The sequence below is a fragment of the Pagrus pagrus genome (assembly GCF_965226575.1).
Source record: "Pagrus pagrus genome assembly, chromosome: 10".
Lineage (NCBI taxonomy): Eukaryota > Metazoa > Chordata > Actinopteri > Spariformes > Sparidae > Pagrus > Pagrus pagrus.
The window spans coordinates 3,695,245-3,711,124 of NC_140194.1; the positions used below are offsets into that span (position 1 = coordinate 3,695,245).

A 15,880-nucleotide genomic window follows, 5' to 3' on the forward strand; every position below is an offset into this window, starting at 1 on the left:
AATATGAACTTTAAAGCAACACAGGAGCTATATTACTGCAGAAAAATGTCACTTATGCAGCTGATGATTGACACAAACTGGCTCCAACATGAGGCTCACAAAGTGGGTCTGCTAATCAGCTGCTGCATCGTGACGATTAACCACAAACAATGAACAGTAAAATGGTGCAATAAACTGCACCACAAACACAATATGTTCTCAATGAGGAAAACTTCAGCACAATGTTTTCATGAACACACAACAATAAACAAAAAAGTGTCCATGAACCATCCACTCCTCTTCTGTTGCTGCAGTGACTGAGTGAGAAAACACTGTTTCTGTGCAACTCCTGTTTTGGTCCACTAGGTGTCACTGCCAGCCTTTCCAACACATATAGATGATCTATGACTAATATGTGAGCAGCTGACTCTCTGCCCAGTCTGAGATGTTTTCACCTTTTAACACACACGTCTTAGTGATGTAAAAACAAAAGGACTCCAGACTGAACTCCACCAAGACTTGACTCAACTTGAGCCTCGAAAGCAAGTTTGAAGTTTTCACCTGTAAAATCCTCCAACAATGATAAATGAAGAAGACAGAGACAGGCAGGACTTCATAGTTTACAATGAAAGGACCTGATCTCAACTACAATATTCACAGTAAAAATAACAAGAATAAACACTGACACACACACACATCATTAACACACTGCATGAAGAAATGACATGAATGCAAAAGTTAAATAATTAAACTCTTAATCACCTGAAATGTTTACGTTTCAAGATTTTAAAATTCATGCATAGAAATAAAAGTGATAATTATAAATCCTCTGTGTTTTCTTGGACACACTGAGGTTTTTCCCAGTGGTGGAAATCAATTAAAGCCGACTACTCTCTCTAATGGAGGAGCTTTGTATAAAATACACAATTGTATTTTTCACTAAAGACTCTTTGAAAGAAGTGTTTTAACCTCAATATCACAGAGAAGCCTGCTCGTGGCCCCGTGACAGAACCTTTACTTCCATTGTAGAAAAAAAGAGGAATAAACAAAATCTCAACTTGTTTCAAATCTGTGTCAAGGTATTTTACAATAAGGCAATAAAACCACAGAGCTGCACTGAGAGGAGGAGCAGCTGAGATTAAAAAAGCATTTCCTCATATTAAAGTAGAGCTGCAGTCGAGACAAGTCTGTTTCTCTCTGAAGAAAACTTCAACTGAATCCATCTGGTTTTCGGCAACACAACAGCAGAATCTCTGACAAACACTGGTGAGTACACGGCCACACAAAGACAAACTGCAGAAATACTTTGTTGAATTGAGTTTAAACCAGTATCTGACTTTGTTACACCTGTACTACCATTTTTAATGCCATCAAAATGTGCCATTTTCAACATGTACATTTTGTCATAACTACAAAACAGGTCAAAATCAAACCACAGTGACTGAACTCTGGATACAGTTAGATAGGATACAGTCACAGCTAGCTTTAGCTTAAGCTCCAACATCTTAGTACTTCAGTTTGTTATACCACATACATTCACTGTAAAGAGCCGCAGCTAAATCCAACCATAACAACGACAAACACAGATCAACTAGTCTGCTAAAGGCTAACTAGCCTAGCTTAGATGACCTTTGGATTCTCCAAACAGAGTCTGATGTTATCTGACAGTGTCTTTTATTGCCTATAAAGGCACAAAATGGCTGTTTTACAAGCTTTATAGCTGTTAAACACGTAGAGTAAGTAAGAAACTTTGAACTTATCACCCCTTAACTATAAATAATTGAAAAAACAATTTCAACAAATAATAATTGAGCAATTAAGCTGTTATTAAATAAACAATATATGATCACTGTGATGCAAACAAAATAGTGGATGAGGAGATTTGGTTTGTGTTCTTACACTTGAATTGAAAATTCATCAATAAAAATCATTTCAAGGCTTCAACAATGTTGAAGTGTGAGTTTGACGGCATTAACATCAATATTAACATCCACAATAACACCACCTCCTCCTCCTGCTTCTCTCTGTTTCTGTATTTTCTGTCTTTAGCTTGTCTTAATGTATCTACTTTCGTTCCATAAACGTGTGGAGGTTAAAGCTGCTCATGTTTTAATAATAACATTGAGCCTCAATCGTACGCATGCAGACCACAAACTCATTGACAATCGCAGCGCTAATTTGAGTTGAATCAACTTCTGAGTAACTTTGTACCTCAGTTGGATGGAGAACAACAACAGGACTGAACATTACTCACCTTATATTACAGGAGAAATAGTTTATAAAACACTTAATCAAGAGATATCTAATTACAGTTTTCTTTTTCTCACTTTTCATCCTCAGACTGTAAACATGTCTGCTGCCAGCTGTCTGCTGACTGAAGATCAGTTTCTGTGCTCCATCTGTCTGGATGTGTTCACTGATCCAGTCGCCATACCATGTGGACACAACTTCTGTAAATCCTGCATCACTATACACTGGGATAAAAATGTCCCGTGTCAGTGTCCCAACTGTAAAAAGACTTTTAACACCAGACCTGAACTGCAGGTCAACACGTTCATCTCTGAGATTGCTGCTCAGTTCAGACAGTCAGCTCAACAGAAAGCCAGCAGCAGCAGCTCAGAGCAACAAGTTTCCAAACCAGGAGAAGTTCCCTGTGACGTCTGCACTGGAACCAAACTGAAGGCCCTGAAGTCCTGCCTGGTGTGTCTGGCCTCCTACTGTGAGACTCACCTGGAGCCTCATCTGACCATGTCAGGCCTGAAAAGACATCAGCTGATCGACCCTGTGGAGAACCTGGAAGGCAGGATGTGTACGAAGCACGATAAACTGCTGGAGCTGTTCTGTAAGACCGACCAGATGTGTGTCTGCACGCTCTGCACCTATTCAGACCACAAGACACATGATGTTGTTCCTCTGAAAGAAGAATATGAAGGAAAGAAGGCCGAGCTGGGGAAGAGAGACGCTGAAATTCAGCAGATGATCCAGAAGAGACGACTGAAGATTCAGGAGATGAAGCGCTCAGTGGAGCTCAGTAAGAAAGATGCAGACAGAGAGATAGCAGCTGGTGTTCAGGTCTTCAGCGCTCTGAAGGAGTCTGTTGAGAGAAGCCAGGCCGAGCTCATCGACACCATCAAAGAGAAGCAGAGAGAGACAGAGAAACAGGCTGAAGGCTTCATCAGAGAGCTGGAACAGGAAATCTCTGAGCTGGAGAAGAGAATTTCTGAGGTGAAGAAGCTCTCAAATTCTAAAAAGAAACTCATCATCAACTTCCAAAGCTTCCCATCACTGAACGCTGCTCCACCCACCAAGGACTGGACAGGAGTCAGCATCCGTCCACCTTCATATGAGGGGACTGTGAGGAGAGCTGTGAATCAGCTGGAGGAGACGCTCAGCAAACAGATGAAGAAGCTGTTTGAGGCTGAGCTGAAGAGGGTCCAGCAGTATGCAGTGGATGTGACACTCGATCCTGATACAGCACAACTCAAACTCATCTTGTCTGATGATGGAAAACAAGTAAAACATGGTGATGTAAAGAAGAATCTCCCAGACAAACCAGAGAGATTTGATTGTCCCTGTGTCTTAGCAAAGCAGAGTTTCTCTTCAGGAAGATTTTATTATGAGGTTCAAGTTAAAGAGAAGACTGACTGGGATTTAGGAGTGGCCAGAGAGTCGATCAACAGGAAGGGAAAATTCACACTGACTCCTCAGAATGGTTACTGGACGATATGGTTGAGGAATAAAAACGAGTACAAAGCTTGCGCTGGCCCTTCAGTCCGTCTCTCCCTGAAGTGTCAGCCTGAGAAGGTGGGGGTGTTTGTGGATTATGAGGAGGGTCTGGTCTCCTTTTATGACGTTGATGCTGCAGCTCTTATCTACTCCTTTACTGGCTGCTGCTTCACTCAGAAACTCTACCCATACTTTGGTCCATTTCTTAATGATGGTGGTAAAAACTCTGCCCCTCTGATCATCTCTCCTGTCAATCACACTGAGTAGAACAAACATTTGATTTTCTACAGAAAGATTCACATCATTTAATGTAATAAATGTATATTTACTGATTATATTTGGTTTGTACATTGTTGTTTTGTCAGTTTCTGATGAAGCATTTTTCTCTGTGTTTTTGTTTAATGTGTCACAGTATCACTCTGATTGATTTGATGTAATGAACTTTATTTTTCTAAGACCTGTTAAATCATCAGAAACAAAGTATTCAAAAATAATCAGCATTTTCTGTTCCTTAAATATTTGGGTGCCAAATTCAAACCTTTTCATGGTCTGATCATTGTATATATAAGAAGTGTTGCATACTGGCACAAATTGCTGAAGAACATTTTATGGATAAGACAAATGTAATTTAATTTTCTCTCATTTTGTTTTTAAAATGATGAAAAGTAAAATAAAGATGTTTTTCTGCCTTAATCAGAAATGTGTTTTTCATTGTTTTCAGCAGCTGATGTTTCTAATGACGACCAAATCATGTGATTAAAAACACTATCAGCTGTTCTCAGATCAGATCACATTAGAGAGAGGTTGTAGTGTCAGATGATGGTGGATCGTTGTGGGGTCTATAAAAGTAGAACAGAAGTAAATGTTGTGAAATGAACTTGTTGGTTTCATGATTCTGTTTGTGTTTCTGTGATTTTCTGTTTTATTTTGAAGTTTTGCCCTCTTGTGTCGTGTGTTGCTCTTCAGTTCCTCCCTTTGTGTGAATTTCCTGCCCTTTTTCTGTGTTCAGCTGTGTCTTGTTTGTCAGTCAGCACTGTGTGTATATAGTCTGTGTGCTCCCTGATGTCTTTGTCAGTTCGTCCTGTGTTTCCTCTGAACCCGTTCCCGTGTCTTCCACTATCTTCCCGTGTCGTGTTTCTGTTTTTTTGTTCCTCTTGTTTCTCCTGAGGTGTACTTTGCTCCTCTTGGTTGATACTTTGTTTTAGCTTTTGTGTTTCTACTTTGTATTGTGGGATTTACGCCTCTTGGTTGTTTTTGGATTCTTGGTTTTTGGTTTACTCAGCTTTTTGTGAAATAAAGCTCATCTTTTGTTCTTAATCCTGCCTGCCTCCCTGGTGTTTTGTATTTGGGTCCTCACCTTTTTAACACAAATTGTAACATTTTGGTTCAAATTAATTTGAAAATGAGATTCTTAGCTCTGTTATTGAATGTTAGGGTGATACATGAGACAATAAACATTCAGTATAATGTTGACTAATGATCACAAAGCTCAAAATATGAACTTTAAAGCAACACAGGAGCTAAATTACAGCAGAAAATGTCACTTATGCAGCTGATGATAGACACAAACTGGCTCCAACACGAGGCTCACAAAGTGGGTCTGCTAATCAGCTGCTGCATCGTGACGATTAACCACAAACAATGAACAGTAAAATGGTGCAATAAACTGCACCACAAACACAATATGTTCTCAATGAGGAAAACTTCAGCACAATGTTTTCATGAACACACAACAATAAACAAAAAAGTGTCCATGAACCATCCACTCCTCTTCTGTTGCTGCAGTGACTGAGTGAGAAAACACTGTTTCTGTGCAACTCCTGTTTTGGTCCACTAGGTGTCACTGCCAGCCTTTCCAACACATATAGATGATCTATGACTAATATGTGAGCAGCTGACTCTCTGCCCAGTCTGAGATGTTTTCACCTTTTAACACACACGTCTTAGTGACGTAAAAACAAGAGGACTCCAGACTGAACTCCACAAAGACTTGACTCAACTTGAGCCTTTTTGAGAGAGATTTTAAAATTCATGCGTAGAAATAAAAGTGATAATTATAAATCCTGTGTTTTCTTAGACACACTGAGGATTTTCCCAGTGGTGGAAATCAATTAAAGCCGACTACTCTCTCTAATGGAGGAGCTTTGTATAAAATACACAATTGTATTTTTCACTAGACTTCTTTGAAAGAAGTGTTTGAACCTCAATATCACAGAGAAGCCTGCTTGTGGACCCGTGACAAAACTTTTCCATCTCAGTTTTTCTTCACTTGTTTCTCCTGTAAATGTGATAGTTAGAAATCTGTCACTGTTCTTGAATATCTTCCACTCACCTCTTTTCTTATGTTGTCTATTTGTAATTATATCTTTGGCTGCTGTAAACTTCCATTGTAGAAAAAAGAGGAATAAACAAAAAGTCAAATGTCAACTTGTTTCAAATCTGTGTCAAGGTATTTTACAATAAGGCAATAAAACCACAGAGCTGCACTGAGAGGAGGAGCAGCTGAGATTAAAAAAAAAAAATGAATGAAGCATTTCCTCATATTAAAGTAGAGCTGCAGTCGAGACGAGTCTGTTTCTCTGTGAAGAAAACTTCAACTGAATCCATCTGGTTTTCAGCAACACAACAGCAGAATCTCTGACAAACACTGGTGAGTACACGGCCACACAAAGACAAACTGCAGAAATATTTGGTTGAATTGAGTTAAAACCAGTATCTGACTTTGTTACACCTGTACTACCATTTTTAATGCCATCAAAATGTGCCATTTTCAACATGTACATTTTGTCAGAACTACAAAACAGGTCAAAATCAAACCACAGTGACTGAACTCTGGATACAGTTAGATAGGATACAGTCACAGCTAGCTTTAGCTTAAGCTAATTTACCCACTTTTACCGATCTGTCTCTGAAAATTGAAACATCAGTCCTGATACCCCAACATCTTAGTACTTTAGTTTGTTATACCACATACATTTACTGTAAAGGGTCGCTGCTGAATCCAACCATAACAACGACAAACACAGATAAACTAGTCTGCTAAAGGCTAACTAGCCTAGCTTAGATGATCTTTGGACTCTACAAACAGTGTCTGATGTTATCTGACAGTGTCTTTTATTGCCTATAAAAGGCACAAAATGGCTGTTTTACAAGCTTTATAGCTGTTAAACACGTAGAGTAAGTAAGAAACTTTGAACTTATCACCCCTTAACTATAAATAATTGAAAAAACAATTTCAACAAATAATAATTGAGCAATCAAGCTGTTATTAAATAAACAATATATGATCACTGGGATGCAAACAAAATAGTGGATGAGGAGATTTGGTTTGTGTTCTTACACTTGAATTGAAAATTCATCAATAAAAATCATTTCAAGGCTTCAACAATGTTGAAGTGTGAGTTTGACGGCATTAACATCAATAATAACATCCACAATAACACCACCTCCTCCTCCTCCTGCTGTTTCTGTATTTTCTGTCTTTAGCTCGTCTTAATGCATCTACTTTTGTTCCATAAACGTGTGGAGGTTAAAGCTGCTCATGTTTTAATAATAACATTGAGCCTCAATCGTACACATGCAGACCACAAACTCATTGACAATCGCAGCGCTAATTTGAGTTGAATCAACTTCTGAGTAACTTTGTACCTCAGTTGGATGGAGAACAACAACAGGACTGAACATTACTCACCTTATATTCCAGGAGTAATAGTTTATCGAACACTTAATCAAGAGATAAATTACAGTTTTCTTTTCCTCACTTTTCATCCTCAGACTGTAAACATGTCTGCTGCCAGCTGTCTGCTGACTGACGATCAATTTCTGTGCTCCATCTGTCTGGATGTGTTCACTGATCCAGTCGCCATACCATGTGGACACAACTTCTGTAAAACCTGCATCACTGAACACTGGGATAAAAATGTCCCGTGTCAGTGTCCCAACTGTAACAAGGTTTATAACACCAGACCTGAGCTGAAGGTCAACACGTTCATCTCTGAGATGGCTGCTCAGTTCAGACAGTCAGCTCAACAGAAAGCCAGCAGCAGTAGCTCAGAGCAACAAGTTTCCAAACCAGGAGAAGTTCCCTGCGACGACTGCACTGGAACCAAACTGAAGGCCCTGAAGTCCTGCCTGGTGTGTCTGGCCTCCTACTGTGAGACTCACCTGGAGCCTCATCTGACAATGTCAGACCTGAAAAGACATCAGCTGATCGACCCAGTGGAGAACCTGGAAGGCAGGATATGTACAAAGCACGATAAACTGCTGGAGCTGTTCTGTAAGACCGACCAGATGTGTGTCTGCATGCTCTGCACTGTTTTAGACCACAAGACACATGATGTTGTTCCTCTGAAAGAAGAATATGAAGGAAAGAAGGCTGAGCTGGGGAAGACAGACGCTGAAATTCAGCAGATGATCCAGAAGAGACGACTAAAGATTCGGGAGATGAAGCGCTCAGTGGAGCTCAGTGAGAAAGGTGCAGACAGAGAGATAGCAGCTGGTGTTCAGGTCTTCACCGCTCTGAAGGAGTCTGTTGAGAGAAGCCTGGCCGAGCTCATCGACACCATCAAAGAGAAGCAGAGAGAGACAGAGAAACAGGCTGAAGACTTCATCAAAGAGCTGGAACAGGAAATCTCTAAGCTGAAGAAGAGAAGCTCTAAGGTGAAGAAGCTCTCAAGTTCTAAAGAGAACATCTTCAACTTCAGAAGCTTTGCATCACTGAACGCTGCTCCACCCACCAAGGACTGGACAGGAGTCAGCGTCCGTCCACATTCATATCAGGGGACTGTGATCAGAGCTGTGAATCAGCTGGAGGAGACGCTAAGTAAACAGATGAAGAAGCTGTTTGAGGCCGAGCTGAAGAGGGTCCAGCAGTATGCAGTGGATGTGACACTCGATCCTGATACAGCACATCCTGAACTCATCCTGTCTGATGATGGAAAACAAGTTAAACATGGTGATGTAAAGAAGAATCTCCCAGACAAACCAGAGAGATTTGATAAATGTACTAATGTCTTAGCAAAGCAGAGTTTCTCTTCAGGAAGATTTTATTATGAGGTTCAAGTTAAAGAGAAGACTAAGTGGACTTTAGGAGTGGCCAGAGAGTCGATCAACAGGAAGGGACAAATCAAACTGACTCCTCAGGATGGTTACTGGACGATATGTTTGAGGAATAAAAATGAGTACAAAGCTAATGCTGGCCCTTCCGTCCGTCTCTCCCTGAAGTGTCAGCCTGAGAAGGTGGGGGTGTTTGTGGATTATGAGGAGGGTCTGGTCTCCTTTTATGATGTTGATGCTGCAGCTCTTATCTACTCCTTAACTGGCTGCTGCTTCACTCAGAAACTCTACCCATACTTTGGTCCATTTCTTAATGATGGTGGTAAAAACTCTGCCCCTCTGATCATCTCTCCTGTCAACTATACTGAGTAGAACAAACATTTGATTTTCTACAGAAAGAGTCACATCATTTAATGTAATAAATGTATATTTACTGATTATATTTGGTTTGTACATTGTTGTTGTTTCAGATTCTGATGAAGCATTTTTCTCCGTCTTTGTTCACTGTGTCACAGTATCACTCTGATTGATTTGATGTAATGAACTTTCTTTTTGCTAAGAACTGTTAAATCATCAGAAACAAAGTATTCAAAAATAATCAGCATTTTCTTGTTCCTTAAATATTTGAGTGACAGATTCAAACCTTTTCATGCTCTGATCATTGTATATAGAAGAAGTGTTGCATACTGGCACAAATTGCTGATGAACATTTTATGGATAAGACAAATGTCATTTAATTTTCTCTCATTTTGTTTTTAAAATGATGAAAAGTTAAATAAAGATTTTTTTCTGCCTTTAATCAGGTGTTTTTCATTGTTTTCAGCAGCTGATGTTTCTAATGACGACCAAATCATGTGATTAAAAACACCATCAGCTGTTCTCAGATCAGATCACATCATTTAATGTAATAAATGTATATTTACTGATTATATTTGGTTTGTACATTGTTGTTGTTTCAGATTCTGATGAAGCATTTTTCTCCGTCTTTGTTCACTGTGTCACAGTATCACTCTGATTGATTTGATGTAATGAACTTTCTTTTTGCTAAGAACTGTTAAATCATCAGAAACAAAGTATTCAAAAATAATCAGCATTTTCTTGTTCCTTAAATATTTGAGTGACAGATTCAAACCTTTTCATGCTCTGATCATTGTATATAGAAGAAGTGTTGCATACTGGCACAAATTGCTGATGAACATTTTATGGATAAGACAAATGTCATTTAATTTTCTCTCATTTTGTTTTTAAAATGATGAAAAGTTAAATAAAGATTTTTTTCTGCCTTTAATCAGGTGTTTTTCATTGTTTTCAGCAGCTGATGTTTCTAATGACGACCAAATCATGTGATTAAAAACACCATCAGCTGTTCTCAGATCAGATCACATTAGAGAGAGGTTGTAGTGTAAGATGATGTTGTGTTATTGAAGGTTTGAGCAGCTGATATGAACTAAACCTGTCCAACTGGTTTGTAGAGAATAAGTGAGATGTGAGGTCGCCCTCTAGTGAAGTTAATAACAAACTGAAGCCTGTGGCCACATGAGGACCTGCTCTTAATAAAGACCTACACAGTCTGATGCTGAAGCAGATTACATGAAGGCAGGAGAACAATGAAATCTAACTGGTACAAGTACTCTGTCTGATGTCAGCGACAAGTTCTTGTTGTTCAGAGAAAAGCTGCTCAACACTTTGGAGAACAGCAGTGAAGAGCAGAGGGATTAGTTGCTGTGATGGATCACAGACTGTTTAGTGTTTGGATCAGATACACACTGAAATGTTACAGTCAGAGACAGGAAGTAACTAAGTACATTTACTCACATTACAAAAGCACAAAACTTAACTTGCCGTACGTTTCTGTGTCTGGAGGCTGTTTGACTTTTCCACCACTGTGAGAGGAAATATTGTACTTTTAGACTAGTGGTGTCAAATGTTAAGACATTTGGCTAAAGGGTTCAAGATTTAAATTTTAAATTTTAGCACTGGCCAAATTACGGTCAATTTAATATTGCACAATTATGAATGATTGCCAACAGGACACTGCCTCACACGGGGCACCATATGTAGTGCACCATGCAACATTAATAGGGAGTCTTAGGTTAAATTTGGCTATCAATATTACACAGACTTTATTTGTTGTACTTATCTCCCAAGTGAGTAAGAAGAAATACAGGCTGCTGACATGTGAAAAGGTTAGACTGTATACTGTTTGGAACAGATACACACTGAAATGTTACAGTCAGAGACAGGAAGTAACTAAGTACATTTACTCACATCACAAAAGCACAAAACTTAACTTGCCGTACGTTTCTGTTTCTGGAGGCTGTTCTCAAGAAATAAACTCAAATCATTGTTGTTGAGTAATCTTGTAATTCAAAACTATTTTTTCATTTTAGCAAATATTACATACATTTTCTACATAATCTACAAAATCTCTGCCCATTAAGGGACGTCGTGTAATCCATCATGTTGTCTGATGACATGACCCCGAACAAACCTGAAGATGTAAGCTTTCCAATCCACAGCGTAATAAATGTTGTGAAATGAACTTGGTGGTGTCACGATTCTGTTTGTGTTTCTGTGATTTCCTGTTTTATTTTGAAGTTTTGCCCTCTTGTGTCGTGTGTTGCTCTTCAGTTACTCACTCTGTGTGAATTTCCTGCCCCTTTTTCTGTGTTCACCTCATTGAGCGATCTGTAACAACTGGGTGATGCAGGCTGATCTGGTCCTGGTCCTGTTCCTGGTCTTGATCTGAGTGACTGGGTGACAGAGACAGGGCTGGCTGTCAGAACTTTCAATAACTTCATCCTGGTCCTCAAAGCTTAGATAATCATCTCTGGTGATGTAGAATTGCAGCTATTGTAGTTTGACAGTGTCATATATGGTGCCAACTGAAACATCATCAGAAAAAGAGTTTTGTTTAAAGTCCCATACATCAAATGTGAAGTCTGATTCATGGCCTTTACTTGAAACACCTTTAGGGAAAAAAAGACTCTTCCCCTCTTTCAGGATGTCATTAAATCCAGCATTGATGTCCATAATAACCTTTCTAGTAGATCCTCCTTGTTTTGCTCGATCCTGTTTAGTTCAGTGTTTTTCTTGGTGTATCCATCATATCTCAGTGGTCCGTGTAGTCAGCCTCCGTCTGGAATCGGGTTTAGATGTTTGAGGCTCCTCTCCACTTTGTGTGGATTCCTTTCTCAGCCAAAGCTGAATCGTAATAGTCATTTTCATTTAGTCAAAAATGATTTTCATATGTCCCATACTTAACGCTCAGGCCACATAAAAGTGTCGTTGCTTCTCAGCAACAGTTGGCCTTATTTGCAACGGTTCCTCAAAAGCATCACGTCTTATAATTACACACAATGTCTTTTCTCTCACAGGAGTTTTTAGCACACATATAAGCATGGTGATATTTGAGAAGACGTGAGCAGATGAGTCCATATTGTAGCCACATTTAGCACAGTATTAAACGTTGACTTTAAGCAAACATTAAAAAGCTACAACCTTACAACCTTAGCTCTGCAAGCCTAAACTGCAGCCACTTATTATTACTGACTGTATTTGCTGTACAATGAACAATAACGTCGATGTCAGTGAGCGTTTACTACTTAACTGCTGCTAACCTCAGCACATAGACGGCACCTTAAATGAATAAATCCAGGTTGAGCATTTAGCAACAAAGTTGTAGCTAACAACAAAACAACATTATACTCTGAGGGAACATTAGCACGTTATTTCATGTTGATTTTGAGGCTCTGCATCTTGCCTAGCCTGGAAATAGTTGTAAACAGTCCCGTTAGTGAAGTTGAGTGAATACAGCATGTCGTTCCAGCAACAGCAACAATGGCATCTCACAGTTTTAGCTAGCCTCATGTCCTCTAGTGGCTGGTTGGTGGCTTGCATTAGGTCGCCAATGAGTTAACGATACTGATATGATACACATATCGATTAAGTATGCCGCTGCGTCACTTCAAAAAACTCACCTTTAACGTTACACTCCAAGGATGTAGTAATGGCAGAGACCGGATGCAGAGCTGTCAGTCGCTCCACTAACTGGACTTGAGGGACCAGAAGAGTTGACTTTATTCTCCACATTTAGACTTTATTCTTCAAGTAAATAGGGAAAAAACAACTTCCTCCTCTCATTTTCCCCCTCATCCCTGGCCCTAACACTCTTCTTTTATACTTTCATTGCAGAAAAACAAGGAATAAACTAAAAGTCAACTTGTTTCAAATCTGTGTCGAGGTTATTTCACAGTGAGGCAATAAAAGCACAGAGCTGCACTGAGAGGAGGAGCAGCTGAGAGAGAAAACACTTCAAGTCACATGTCCTGAAAAGAAAGTGAAAGTTTGAGTGACAGCAGAGCTGCAGTCCAGACGAGTCTCTGTGTTTCTCTCTGAAGAAAACTTTGTCAACACAACAGCAGAGTCTCTGACAAACACTGGTGAGTACACGGACAATTTCAACATGTACATTTAGTCAGAACTACAAAACAGGTCAAAGTCAAACCACAGTGACTGAACTCTGGATACAGTTAGATAGGATACAGTCACAGCTAGCTTTAGCTTAAGCTAATCTACCCACTTTGACTGATCTGTCTCCTGATATTAAAACATCGTGCTTGATACCTGATATTAATTGAGTTTGTTATACCACATACCTTTACTGTAAAGCACAGCAACTCAATCCAACCATAACAAACACAAACACAGATAAACTAGTCTGCTAAAGGCTAACTAGCCTAGCTCAGAGCACAGAGTCTGATGTTATCTGACAGTGAATTTTATTGTGTATAAAAGGAACAAAATGGCTGTTTTACAACTTATATAGCTGTTAAACACTTAAGTAAGAAGCCTGAACTTATAACCCTGTCCTTTCAACTTTACTGTTTCTGCTCTGTGCCTTTGTACAGCTGATAATATTTACTGCGTTTTAGAAACTGGCATTACCTGTAACACAAAACCTGAGCTGTACTCAGACAGGAAGTTGCACTCAGAGGTGTATCCAGGGCACATTTTTACTCAACAGAGCTCATCATGACTCCTTATATTACAGGAGTAATAGTTTAGTGAACACTTAATCAAGAGATATCTAATTACAGTTTTCTTTTTTCTCACTTTTCATCCTCAGAGTGTAAACATGTCTGCTGCCAGCTGTCTGCTGACTGAAGATCAGTTTCTGTGCTCCATCTGTCTGGATGTGTTCACTGATCCAGTCACCATACCATGTGGACACAACTTCTGTAAAACCTGCATCACTATACACTGGGATAAAAATGTCAAGTGTCAGTGTCCCAACTGTAAAGAGGTTTTCAACACCAGACCTGAACTGCGGGTCAACACGTTCATCTCTGAGATGGCTGCTCAGTTCAGACAGTCAGCTCAACAGAAAGCCAGCAGCAGCAGCTCAGAGCAACAAGTTTCCAAACCAGGAGAAGTTCCCTGTGACGTCTGCACTGGAACCAAACTGAAGGCCCTGAAGTCCTGCCTGGTGTGTCTGGCCTCCTACTGTGAGACTCACCTGGAGCCTCATCTGACAATGTCAGGCCTGAAAAGACATCAGCTGATCGACCCTGTGGAGAACCTGGAAGCCAGGATGTGTACGAAGCACGATAAACTGCTGGAGCTGTTCTGTAAGACCGACCAGATGTGTGTCTGCACGCTCTGCACCTATTCAGACCACAAGACACATGATGTTGTTCCTCTGAAAGAAGAATATGAAGGAAAGAAGGCCGAGCTGGGGAAGACAGACGCTGAAATTCAGCAGATGATCCAGAAGAGACGACTGAAGATTCAGGAGATGAAGCGCTCAGTGGAGCTCAGTGAGAAAGATGCAGACAGAGAGATAGCAGCTGGTGTTCAGGTCTTCACCGCTCTGAAGGAGTCTGTTGAGAGAAGCCAGGCCAAGCTCATGGACACCATCAAAGAGAAGCAGAGAGAGACAGAGAAACAGGCTGAAGGCTTCATCAGAGAGCTGGAACAGGAAATCTCTGAGCTGGAGAAGAGAAGCTCTGAGGTGAAGAAGCTTTCAAGTTCTAAAGAGAAACTCTTCATCAACTTCCAAAGACTCCCATCACTGAACGCTGCTCGACCCACCAAGGACTGGACAGGAGTCAGCGTCCGTCCACCTTCATATGAGGGGACTGTGAGGAGAGCTGTCAATCAGCTGGAGGAGACGCTCAGTAAACAGATGAAGAAGCTGTTTGAGGCCGAGCTGAAGAGGGTCCAGCAGTATGCAGTGGATGTGACACTCGATCCTGATACAGCACAACCCAAACTCATCCTGTCTGATGATGGAAAACAAGTTGAACATGGTGATGCATGGAAGAAACTTCCACACAACCCAGAGAGATTTGATACTGGTCCCTGTGTCTTAGCAAAGCAGAGTTTCTCTTCAGGAAGATTTTATTATGAGGTTCAAGTTAAAGAGAAGACTGGGTGGGATTTAGGAGTGGCCAGAGAGTCGATCAACAGGAAGGGAAAAATCAAACTGACTCCTCAGAATGGTTACTGGACGATAGTGTTGAGGAATGAAAATGAGCACTATGCTTGTGCTGACCCTTCAGTCCGTCTCTCTCTGAAGTGTCAGCCTGAGAAGGTGGGGGTGTTTGTGGATTATGAGGAGGGTCTGGTCTCCTTTTATGACGTTGATGCTGCAGCTCTTATCTACTCCTTTACTGGCTGCTGCTTCACTCAGAAACTCTACCCATTCTTCAATCCTAGTCTTAATGATGGTGGTAAAAACTCTGCCCCTCTGATCATCTCTCCTGTCAATCACACTGAGTAGAACAAACATTTGATTTTCTACAGAAAGATTCACATCATTTAATATAATAAATGTAAATTTACTGGTTATATTTGGTTTGTACATTGTTGTTTTTTCAGATTCTCTGTTAATGTTTTTGTTTAATGTGTCACAGTATCACTCTGAATGATTTGATGTAATGAACTTCATTTATTTAAGAGCTGTTAAATCATCAGAAACAAAAAAATTATTCAAAAGTAATAATCATTTTCTGTTCCTTAAATATTTGGGTGTCAAATTCAAACCTTTTTATGGTCTGATCATTGTATATATAAGAAGTGTTGGATACTGGCACAAATTGCTGAAGAACATTTTATG

General features: G+C 40.0%; 2 protein-coding genes across 3 annotated transcripts; both read left to right on the plus strand.

Annotated features, from left to right (window-relative positions):
* Window positions 1–1,176: 1,176 nt before the first annotated feature.
* On the plus strand, window positions 1,177–9,132 carry LOC311263201 (uncharacterized protein; the record flags this gene model as incomplete). The annotated part of the gene is made up of 4 exons (XM_084363121.1): window positions 1,177–1,245; window positions 2,320–3,968; window positions 4,672–4,684; window positions 7,489–9,132. Exons 2-4 carry the CDS (start codon window positions 2,329–2,331, stop codon window positions 9,130–9,132), a joined length of 3,297 nt encoding a protein of 1,098 aa, XP_084219247.1. The 5' UTR covers window positions 1,177–1,245; window positions 2,320–2,328.
* Window positions 6,293–15,565, plus strand: LOC311264149 (E3 ubiquitin-protein ligase TRIM21-like). 2 transcript variants are annotated; one of them, XM_084364765.1, is made up of 2 exons: window positions 6,293–6,355; window positions 13,889–15,565. In XM_084364765.1, exon 2 carries the CDS (start codon window positions 13,898–13,900, stop codon window positions 15,542–15,544), a length of 1,647 nt encoding a protein of 548 aa, XP_084220891.1. In that variant the 5' UTR covers window positions 6,293–6,355; window positions 13,889–13,897; the 3' UTR covers window positions 15,545–15,565. The 2 variants fall into 2 exon arrangements, with proteins under 2 accessions (XP_084220891.1, XP_084220890.1); XM_084364764.1 differs by lacking the exon at window positions 6,293–6,355 and adding an exon at window positions 13,119–13,202.
* The last annotated feature ends 315 nt before the right edge of the window (window positions 15,566–15,880 follow it).

Bases quoted from the DNA above. Each gene is read 5' to 3' on its own strand.
- LOC311264149 (XM_084364765.1), top strand. From the start codon at position 13,898: ATGTCTGCTGCCAGCTGTCTGCTGACTGAAGATCAGTTTCTGTGCTCC.